General features: G+C 35.0%; 1 protein-coding gene and 1 long non-coding RNA gene across 3 annotated transcripts in view; one reads left to right on the forward strand and one right to left on the reverse strand.

Moving 5' to 3' along the window:
• LOC134790039 (facilitated trehalose transporter Tret1-like) overlaps window positions 1-10,410 on the reverse strand; it is a 29,230-nt gene extending 18,820 nt beyond the window's left edge. The window contains exon 1 of the mRNA XM_063760794.1: window positions 10,072-10,410. Within this exon, the coding sequence (XP_063616864.1) occupies window positions 10,072-10,117 (46 nt within the window). The 5' untranslated portion in view covers window positions 10,118-10,410. The remainder of the gene's footprint in view (window positions 1-10,071) is intronic.
• The window catches only part of LOC134790059 (uncharacterized), a 509,644-nt gene that overhangs the window by 409,016 nt on the left and 88,338 nt on the right, over window positions 1-12,290 (forward strand). Inside the window, exon 1 of one of the 2 annotated variants that reach the window (XR_010144152.1) lies at window positions 9,248-9,261. The exons of the other annotated variant lie outside the window; for it this stretch is intronic. This is a non-coding gene — a long non-coding RNA (uncharacterized LOC134790059). Of the gene's footprint in view, window positions 1-9,247; window positions 9,262-12,290 lie in introns of those variants that run through there. 2 annotated transcript variants of the gene reach the window in all.

Below are 12,290 nucleotides of genomic sequence, written 5' to 3' on the forward strand. Positions count from 1 at the left end.
CGTCATGATGATCACATGGTAGAGCATTACCCAAGATAGCTGATGCTGAACCCTGGTAGTACCTATTGGAGCTCAGGTTTGGTGCAACATAGACAAACGCTGTTATGGTCATCTCTCTCAAACTGCTGTCAAGAAAATTTCATATCTTGCAGCAAATGGGCCGCTGCCGATCAAGACTTGAGTGACGATAATGGCGATGTGGCTACCACTTCTCGAGTTGACTACGGATTTGCCGTGTAATAATTTTCTTGTACTTTGAACATTAATATATCCTGCTTATTAATCGAAAAATGAAATATGTACCTATACTTATGCGCCACGGCGACAATTATTCAAACTTCGATACGCGTGTGGAAATTTTGCAATTTGTTTGTTCACATGCGTTATGTCCAGGATACTTGTGTTAATCTAAGAATAAAATAATTATCATTCAACGTTGTAGTTTTATTTTGTATACATATTTTTTTTATATGACAATATTTTTTCGAATTCCGTAGATTCATTTCCAATGTGCTCGATAGTCATGTGAGGCACGAAATCTGTGAATTTTTGTTTTGAGTTCATGGGCTCTTAATTTTATTATGCATTTCGAATGTAATTTTATTTAAATTAAATTTAAATGTAAGTACGACAAACAATTCTGATAAATCGGTTATACATATTATGCTAATTAGTCACTAGTGATTAAAATTATGTATGGACTAAGAAGAGCGGTACTTAGCTACATAATTAATTCCCTTAGGTTATATAAATTAAGAAATAAGTATTCTTATCGAAATTGGTTTATCTATAATACTATACTGTCAGTAATATACTGGTTAATCTGTACTAAATAAAACTAGTTATAAGAGAATCAACTATAAATATGGTGTGAATAATACGATAAGGAGTTTTATGATAACAGTTAGAATGATAATGAAAGAGCACCCGATTTGTTGAAAGCAAACAATTGAGTTGCAGTTATACTAATTGAAATCATAAGTGAACCGCCCATTGGACGGCAGTCGTGGTCAAGTGATTTTGGGCCATATGCACAATGTAATAATGGCCCATTTTGCCCCTATATATTTATTAAATACACAATTGATTTAATGTAGGACATTTTGTCAGTTAACGCATGTTATATCTACTAATAGGTACTTACAGGAGGCTGAGGAATGTTGTAACCATCAATAAATAAAATTGTTCCAACAGGAAAAATCTTTACTTTTTATTATTAGAACATTTTAATGACCTTGCAAGGTTTGTAGCTTTAAGATGACCGTCCGTCCTTACGTATCTCGCTTTTTAGACCAATAGTGGGACCGGATTTTTGCACTAAAAGTTTTGATAATTCTAAAGATGAAAAAGTGATACTTATCTGACATGGGACATATTTTTAAGCATATTTGTAAAATATGACGAAAAGTTAGAACGAGCGTTAGATATAAATTAGGTATTTATATATTTTTAGTAATGATTTTTTAATATTGAATTAAAGTGCAATGTTTAAGTTCCATCGTTTATAATATGTATGACGCTTTATAATGTAAAATTATTAGAATTTTTTTTAACGTGCTTCATAGTCAAACTACAAATTAGCTTATTATTTTGTCGATATTGAATTAAAGTTTAATAAATCCACAACAACATATCTAAATTCTTAAGTTAATAGGCAAGCTAAAAATTTAGAAGAATAAGATATATGCTTTAGAATTAATATGCGTTTTTTGTCCTATAATATCTAATATTGAATTAGAGTCTGTAAAAATAAGTCTATTACTATAAAATAATATACGCAGCCATATTATGGAAAATAAGAAATTTCGGTGTGTAGCTTGCATTGTAATAGTAAAATATATTTAAAAAGGCGCGAAATTCATACATACGCCGCGCTGGTCCGTCAGTGTCGCCGGCGCGGCGCCCGAGACCCTATCATAGCCTACCTATACCTCGCCCCTCGCCTCGCCCCACCTGCCGCTCACAGCACTGTCTGTCTTTTCTTATCATTCATTTGTTTGTTTACTGTGGACATATATAAATTAGATGCGGACATTACGTGAAATTAAAGGGGTCCCTTTGTTTCCCATAAAGTTTTAAGTCATAATGTATTGTTTGTCATATAAGAACCTTCGGGCTCTCGAATTAAGGTTTATTTTTGAATGGCCTTAGTAGCAGTTTGATAGCGTTGACTCGGCTCGGAGAGTTGGCGAATTGGCGATTCATTCGCCGAGTTAGCGGATCGGATACCAAGTTATCAGTTAGTTTAGTGGCCGAGTTGATTAGGAAGAACATTTGAATTTCGAAATTGTAAGAAAAATGTACATGATATTCACAACTATTTTTTACCATAGTTTGTGAAAGGACTGTCTCATTTCAAACATAGAGAAAATCATCATACTATCTTTGACTTACACTAGTACTAGCACCCAAAAGAAAAGGATGAATATAGTTTTTTGTTTTTATTTACTGACAAATTGGTTTGACCGACTATACCTATTTCTGGTTCCTATTGTCATGTCCTGTCCTATTCAACGTCAATATCATATTATGTATATTATAAACCAACTGCTCAATATTACACGTATACATATTGAATATACAATAAGGTAAGTGACCTCACCTTATTGTATATTCCGTGTCGGCCGTATATGCCTATATACGGCCCACCTTAAATTAAAATGTTTTTTTTTTTAATAAACAGGATATTAAGTATGAAAAACTCACTCAAATAGGTATCTTATTTATTGAAGTTTCTTCATTATACCAAAATAGTTATAAAAATATTACGATACTCTTGGAAAATATACCTTTTATAAAAGTCCTATTGTGGGCCTTATTGAACACTAGCAGGGTATTACTTAATCCCGCAAAAAATAATTATTTTGACAGTAGACAATAACAGATTTTATTGTTTTTAACTTAAGAGTTATACATATACAAATAACAATATTTGGTACTTCACAACAAGAGGATATTTATAATAAGTTAAAAATAATTCTTTTGGGCCTTATTAACTAAAGATATAAAAATTGTCTAGTTTATGCGAAAATAGTAGGTAACTAAAGTCACTAAACATAAAGCTTTATTATTATTATGTTTTAACATCTGGGGGCACGGTAGTGCCCCCGCCAAGACGAGCAAAGCGCAAGGGCACTATCTACCTTTTCTCGAAGCGCTTCGTCGTTTTTTGGAACCCTCATAACTTGGGGTTGGATTATACTAGATAAACAAAGTTCTCGGACTTATTAAGCATATCAATTGCATAGCTCTTATACTTTAGATTTTATTCATATCTAAAAACTTCGATTTCGTCACTGACTCACTCACTTGATGATTATCAATACCTTTAGGGTACTTCCTGAAGTCCTCTAAGAAGCTGAAATTTGATATGTAAGATAGTTTTAGTACACAAACAACAAATAAATTCAAAAACTTGAATTTTTTAATCCTTAAGGGGATGATGAGGGGGTTTAATCTTGTATGGGGAATCAATAATCGCTGAACCGATTTAGTTGAAATTTGGTATGTAGATAGGTATTGTTATGGGGAAGGATATAGAATAGATTTCAATCTCAAAGTTTACCCTTACGGGCTGAAGGCAGATTTCAACCCCAAAGTTTACCCTTACGGGGTGAAGGGTTTATATGGGGAATCAGTAAGAAGTACATTGTGTAACAGATGCCCCCAGATACTTATTTCAGGATTTTTAATAGTAAATCACCCCCAACCCTTTAAATTAGGGGATGGAAGATAGTCATAAGCAACTTACAAAAAGAAGTGAAATCCCACCAAAAACATTTTGATGTAAAATGTTGCCCAGACGAAACCATAAGGCTCGCACTGTCAAAAAGTTATCAGATCTCTTGCCAAGCTTCTAACTCTACAAGCCCTAACTTCACTAGCTCTACACCTTAGTCAAAGTATGTAGCTCGGCCGTTTCGTTTCTACAAGAACTATTGTATGTATAATAAAAAAACCGCCCAAGTGCAGTCGGACTCGCGTTCCAAGGGTTCCGTACATTACACAATTTTTAACAATATGTTTTTTTAGTGAAAAGTGAGTAAAATGTCTTTTAAAAACCCGTAGGGATCGGATCAAAAACTAAGTACTTAAGTCCGACTCACGCCACAGATTATACAATAGTTCTTACGAACTGATACTTATCTCTCAAACAAAACGCAAGTACCTACCGTTTTGATACCTACACAAAAATACAATGGAGTGACCTTCAACGCGCCGCTCCCCGCACCGCGCGCACCGGCACAACGCTAGGGTTGCTGACGCTTAGAAATGATAAATAAATACCCACTTAAACAGAGGAGTGAAATAAAAGGAAAGCTAAATCTTAAATTATACCTAATATTCCGATTATGCTTTAGTGTTTGCGAAATAGTCATTTTAAAAGGTCATATGTCCCTGCAGTAACCGCAGTGTTTACGCCGTTTTATAAACCGCGCAATAATCCCAGCAAGAATTAGTTTTAAAACTTCGTGTAATTTAAAACCAGATAGAGATTAATGTTACATAGTAAAGAAAAATAATAGAAACCCCATGAATAAAGGTAATTAATTATAAGTTAACCAGAGCAAAAATGAGTAGGCACTTTCCGGTGTAAACTTACTGTCGTTAAAATAAACATTTACCAAAATAAATTAAAAATTTACTACCTATTTCAAATAGATAGATATCTAAATCTATACATTTGTCACACATATTAAACATTACATGTTTAATTAAAGAAATTCAATAGTAGGTAGGTACCTACTACCCGCGCGATTCGAACTTTAAGATATTGCGCCGTTAGACTTCACTAGATATGAAATAGTAAAGATATGTGACGTTCCACGGCAAAAGGTACCTTATGGCGGCTGGCGCTTACGCTTATTATTATCGCCACTCCAATATTCAGTCGGGGCAATGGTACCTTTTGCCGTGGAACGTCACATATCTTTACTATTTCTTATCTAGTGCATCTCTAATTCATTTCCCGAATCCCGCCGTCCGAGTAACTATCGTAAAAATTGACAGTGCGGCGCGCGGTGACGTGCGTACGTGAGCGCGTGTGGCAACCAACTGGCTTGCTTTTCTACCGTGAACGGGAGCAGATTCGTAGGTATTAATCCGAGCTCGCGCAGAGAGTTCCATAGGCCTGCTCACGCTTAGCTCCACATTTCTAATAGGTTTTCCTGTCATCTATAGGTAAAGAGCTAATATGTGTATTTTTTTCATAATAAAAAGACCCAGTAGTTTCGGAGATAAGGGTAATGTTAATTTTTTGCCTGTTTTCTTAAATAACTTCTAAACTATTTATTTTAAAATTATGAAAAAAATATATTTGAGATTCTAATTCTAAAATGAGCCCCTTCATTTGATATATAACAAAGATATAGTTTTTTTTCTTCTATTTATCATTCATCTCAAAAGTGACCCCTTTATTTAAATTTATATTACATATTTACTTTACATGTATGTCTTTGGGTTATAGACAAGTTTCAACTTATTAGTCCAAATAGAGCAAATAGGCTGTGACAGACGGACAGCCAGACACACGAGTGATCCTATAAGGGTTCAGTTTTATTCCTTTTGAGGTACGGAACCCTAAAAATAATGATTATAATAAGTTTTTCACCTTATGCCCATGTGGCGGTAGCAAAACAGCCAAGCCACATATTTTGACTAAGGTGTAGAGTTAGTGAAGGGGCTTGTAGAGTTTGAAGCTTGGCTCGACAAGAGATCTGATAACTTTTTAACAGTGCGAGTCTTAGGCTTATGGTTTCGTCTTAGCAACATTTTACATGAAAATGTTTTTGATGGGATAATTTTTTACAGTATACATATTTCTTCGTAACAGTTAGTATTATCTTTTAACATGATTTTTACTGTACATCTGGGCCCTATTTCACCAAGGTGACAGGTGCGACATTTGTCGACATCACTGTTACTGACGTCACAGGCCTTTATAGGCTACGGTAACCGCTTACCATCAGACGAGCGGTGTGGTTGTTTGCCACCAACCAGTGTTGGGCGTAATTAATTACTCGTGTAATTTAATTACATGTAATTAATTACTCGTGTAATTTAATTACATGTAATTAATTACTCGTGTAATTTAATTACATGTAATTAAAATGTTTGTAATTTAATTACATAAAATTTAATTACATGTAATTATTTTTTCTGTGTAATTTGCAATTGTGATTACATTAATTAGTAATTAAATTACTCAATTACTTTTCATTTACCTTTTTAATAATATGCAAATATGAACAAATTTACTTGTAGTAATTATAAAGAAAAACTTTTATGAATTCCATTATACGCTGGATAACGTTATAACATATTTTTTATCCCTGGAATCATACCTTTACAGGGTACTATGTGACAAACCACGTTGAATATGGCGGTCGGCGCTTACGTCGCGTAGCACCGCATTAGTTTGCACGATGCACATCCCTGGTGCGCCGGGTGCGGGCCAGCCCCAACCCTATCCTGTGTGTGATAGCGGACAGACTTGACTGCCCGTATATGAGACACTGCTGCGAAATGCATGTTTCCAGCAGTGTATATATATTGTAATAGTTAATTAGGTACTAACATTAGGAACGTAAGTCTACTAACAAATCTGTATGAGTCCATAGTTGCTCGAAATAAATATTTTTCATTTCCTTTTCATTTCATTAGTTAATAGGGCGCCGGTAATAATGACGTAAGCGCCGACCTAAGGTGCCTTTCGGGTTGGACTGTAGCAAAGGGGGGGCTGGGACTTGGACAATTGTCACAAGAAATACGACAGTTGTCACGAAATTCCGACACAGAACTCATTTACTGTCATGAATTACCGAAAGTTCTTTGAAATCTTGTGTCAATTGTCATCATTATCATCATAAACAAGAAAGATACCTGTTTTTTGCCGATATAATAAAGTTTTTTTTTAATAATACAATGATAGTGACAAACAGGAATAAGGCCCGTCCGATGGTAAGCTATAACCGTAGCCCATGGATGCCTGTGACGTCAGCAACAATGTCACGTTGGTGAAATAGGGCCCTGGTGCTACATTACGACACCGGTGCTATAATAAGCACATTAAAACACTCCCTTTGGCCGTGTTTTAAAATTCGTCATTCGTTGCAAAATTTCAATTTTTCGCACTTCTATCGTAAATAACTACCTATGTATTAATAAAAAAAGTTACCTATATAAGTAAGTAGTTACTGCCTTTAAAAAGTATAAGTGTCTAAATGTTATTAGACTTTTTGATTCTTTAAAACGTCTTTAGGTCAATAAAGCAAGTGAAAAATTATTAGAGTTAGACCAAGAAAAGTCTGCAGCGATTTGGACAGCCCACGCAGTGAAGGTGTTATTTATAAGTTATAATTTCATAGAAGTTTCTTCAAATCGGCCTTATTAATGAGACATTAAAAATATTCAAAATTATCTAAAAATATTTTAATCTATTATTTCATCTCATACGTTCAATAAGGCCCGGGACTGGACCTTTTTACCTGCACTGACAGTGGATCTTCTTAGCAACAAGTACAAATTCAGAATAATAGGGAGCAACTGCTATTTTTGAATGCTGGGCCTTGTTACCCGCCGGGCCTCATATGCCTGCACCTCACCTACCTTATTTATTTGTTTTACAAGGGGAAAATTTGTTGATTAATCATGCTAATATTGATACCCAAACAAGCGAAACATTCTAAAATTGAACCACAAGCGTAGCGAGTGGTTCGTAAAGTTGAACCTCGAGCGTAGTGAAGGTTTCAAGGGACGAGGGTTAAATAAAATTTTCACTACATCAGCTCGTAAAGGCCCTCTTGATTGTTCGAAACGGATAAGAAGAGTGGCATTTAACTTGATGCAAATTTTGAGTTGTTTCCGTAGGTATACTCGTAAAGCTCAGTTGGTTGGTAAAATTGACTTTAAAATGATAAATATTGAATAACGTTAGTTTGAAATTGATTTAAATGATAAAGTAAATATTATCGGAGATATATATATCGGATATCGCTCTTAAACAAAAAATATATGTCGCTAGTCATTTATAACCTAAAAGCGCCAAATTACGCAAAATTATATTGAAATGACACCTGTCTATTGAATTTGAAGAATGCTTGAACAAGGGTGGTTATCTGTATGACAATGCACCTAAAATAATTTTCAAATGTATCTATTATTTCTATACTTAACACGATAATGAATTCTACGTAAACCAAACCGCGGGCAATCCCTAGTACATATAGAAATAAATAAGTGTAGGTGTAGGTAAGTTTCTATTAGTGTACCTACTATTAACAATATAACTATTTACCATTGATAATAATTTTATAAACGTTTTGCGTATTTTTTACGGGCACCGCGCTAATCGCTAGCCCGCCACCGTCGATCGCTGCCTCCTGCCACGGCGCACAGCGCGGCGCGCGAAAACGCCGCGCGTTTGAAATGTAACTCAATATAAGCGCGGAATGCATACTTACGTATCAGTATTTAGTGTCGCCGTGATTTTATATTTCTAATATTTTGTGTGGGAACTAAGATCTTTATTATGACCGTGTAATATTAACTCTACAAACTTTAATTCAATATTGGCTATACTGCTTAACCAGAAATCAATATCTAGACAAGCACATTGTCTACATTTCTAATTTTTTACAAGTATACTAAGTTGATAGATAATATCGTAATTTTACAATATCAGCTACTTTAATTCTTTATTGACAAAGTAATTCGTGTTTTTACGTTCACCAGAAAGCAGCTGTTCCAGATTTCTAAAAACCGAATATTGTGAATAAATTAAAGTATTATTGAACATGTTACAGTTTTTTGTAACTTTAATTTTATATTTACATAGTTATTTAGCAAAATTGAAATATTTAAATATGGCCGAACGCTCCACCTATAATTTTCTAATATTTTACATAAATGTTATTTAACATGCATGCAATAACATATCAAAAAAGAAAAAACTTTAATGTTATCAAAACCCATTTTTGTTCCACCGCTGGTCTATTTCTCACATGTTTTGTTTAAGAAAATAACACTTCATATAAGTCTCCATGGTAACAAGGAACGACTGGCTTGACTTGACAATAATTATGAATGACCGATTCATAAATAGACATTTATCATGTACGTAATGCGAAGCTTAACACTAGAATTTGCATGTCATTGTACATTATACACCGCAATAGCAAGTTAGCTCAATTAGCGATCATTATTTGACGACCGGTCTGGTCTAGTGGATAGTGACCCTGTCTGCTAAGCCGATGGTCCTGGGTTCGAATCCCAGTAAGGGCATTTATTTGTGTGATGAACACTAATATTTGTTCCTGAGTCATGGTTGTTTTCTATGTATATAAGTATGTATTTATCTATACAAGTATGTATATCGTCGCCTAGTACCCATAGTACAAGCTTTGCTTAGTTTGGGGCTAGGTTTGATCTGTGTAAGATGTCCCCTAATATTTATTTATTTATTATTATTTATTTATTATGGGCCAAACTGATTTTCAAGTACAGGGATCCTGATATAGATCAGGTAAGGAGGTACTTCTGAAATATTGAATTTTGCTGGATTTAAATACGAACTTGTACTAACTTTAACTAATCATGCCATAAATATACTTAAGAAACTACTTTTTGCCGGTTACGTTAAGGTTTGTTTTCCATGGAATGCAAATGCGGCCACGAAATCTATGTACACTTGTTGTCACAACAAACGGAATTGACAATGAAATCATTATGCCGAATGCCAATCACTACTTACACGTTTCGTATACCGGATTCATAGGTGTATGGATATTAAATATAGCTTCATTTATTCTGAAACTGCAAAGGAGCTGGTAAGTCCAAAGTCGAACCAAGCAAATTACCTACCCACTTATCACATCCAAAGTCGAAACAAGCAAATTACCCACTCCTTGCATGTGATTAATGGAGAGTTCTCCTTACATGTGGGTTATGGCAATTGCTTGGCTTTAAAATAAAGTTCGATATAACAACACAATGTCCATTATTTTATGTATCAGCTGAAAACTTGCCCGGTACCGAATAAGCGATGAAAATAAAAATAATCAGAGAACTAACCACTGAGTGCTGCCACATATTCCCTCCATTTGCGCCTGATGCTCATTGCTGGTGTTCACTCGGAATTTTGAAATAAACATTTATGGTTGTTTGTTGGAATCGGACATGCGCGCGAATAGGCTTGTGTGTTGATACTGGAGCGGCGCGCGCAGTCTGGTCGCGATAATATTAGCTCGCCACGTGCTACCCGCGTTTCGTTGGCGGCGTGAATGCTGGTGCGCTGGCTGTCCGAGCACACAACACTCCCGTTTTGTTGACAATACTGTCAAGACTGGCGACCGCCGACCGCCGCGGGGCGCCACCGGCACGCTTCTGCTCCCCCGTACTCATACTCATAACTCATTTGCTATCATTCATAGCCGTCTGATAACGTCATATGTGCGTACACGTCATTCTTCGCAAAGACCGACAAATTTATTAGTACATAACGAAATACGTCCCGTAAATTTGACGACTATCACGTTTTTGACGCCTCACTAATAAGCATTAGCAATAGCTTTATTATCGTTATTTGATCTGTTGTCGTGGTAAAAGATGACTGTGCAGAGAATTGTGATGTTACGTTGTCGAGTAAGACGTAATGTTACATGATAGGCACCTAACATTACGTTATGACAGCTAAGCACCGCAGTAATGATGGGGGTCAGCCAAGCGCGAAGGTTGCTAGTCATTAGATGAGACACTGAAAAAACAAGAATATCTCGACTTAGTACCTAGTTGATGCTAAATACCTATAGCCAATAAATTCAATACATTTTCTTCTAAAACAGGTATAGTTAGTAAAGGCCAATCACGAGACATTTAATAAAGGAGTAGGTACCTATTTTTGATATTTCTCTGATACGTGTAAAATTACTACCACTTTACGCGTTAAAAAAATATTTGTCTTATTCGTATTTTATGTTTTCGACATGTTAATGAAAGATACTGCAAATGGTTTCAACGTAATTAACAAAATTAACCTAGGTATGTTTTTTCCCCAGTCATGGACATTAGGTAATATAATATCGGCATTTCTTAAAACAGGCAAAAATTTATGAAATAGGACAGTGTCTAAAACGTGATAATATATTCGTATTTTAAAGGATTTGTGGTTTATGTAGCTAGTTGTAAATAATTCCGCAAAAACTATAAGCAAAATTAATTTCTTCTGTAAGTAATCAATTGAGATGTATGAAACTTATGGCTAGGCTATGGTATATATTTATTAAGTATCTATGCTGCAGGTAGTTTCATGTGTTTATTGAACCTGAACGCAGATTGCACTATTAGGTATTATAAATTACAATGTATTTACGGATTACGGTAAATCATCAGCTATGTATCTAAGCCAAATAATAAGTAGAAGAATCACCGCGTTCGACATCTTGAAGAGTAAGTTATAAGATGAACTACCCAATAGATATTCCTCTAAAATACAGCACTTCTTTCTCTATTTTCTTATACGAAAATCGCCTAAATCAACATATACCTACCGGGTGTCTCCTGTAACAGGAGCAATTAATTAAAACAAAGATTGTACTCGTCAACCGGTAAAACGTTTGTTCAGCAACTTTTAAAAATTATGAAGTCTTTAGATTTTCTCGTTTTCAAACAAATTAAATATTTTAATAACAAAACTTCCGTGAGACACAGACATATTAAATATAGTTAGGAATGGGTCACTCACGTATTTTAGGTCGAAAAACGCTCGACATGTTTCACTCCGTGCGGAGGAGCTCGTAGTAGTAGCATGTCGAGCGTTTTTCGACTTAAAATACGTGAGTGACCCGTTCTTAATATATTTAAATTGAATATTATTTTCAATATAGCAGCAAGCGTGACATGCAATGTCAATTACACTGATTATAGTGATTATCAAAGAGTAAAGTAAGTATAATAAACTTTAAAAAATCAAAACCAAGTTATTTTAAAAAGTTGCTGAACAAATGTTGGTCTGTCTGAGGAATATTATAGCCTACAGTTTAGTTTATTGCTCCTGTTACAGGCCACACCCTGTATGCATTGGTATGTCATGTATAGCATCCGTGATCTATAGAACTTCGTCTGGGTTAAACTACTTGTTGTTATGTCCATTAAAACATTTAGTGGGTTTGTATAATCCATTTTCATTGTTATCAAGGTCATGTTATGACTATGACGTTATCAAACATCTGTTTCTTGAAAGAAGTGTTTGTTGGTGGGGATGGAAAATGCCGCCAGACCTTCGCAGCAAGCAA

The sequence above is a fragment of the Cydia splendana genome, chromosome 4 (genome assembly GCF_910591565.1).
Source record: "Cydia splendana chromosome 4, ilCydSple1.2, whole genome shotgun sequence".
Taxonomy (NCBI): domain Eukaryota; kingdom Metazoa; phylum Arthropoda; class Insecta; order Lepidoptera; family Tortricidae; genus Cydia; species Cydia splendana.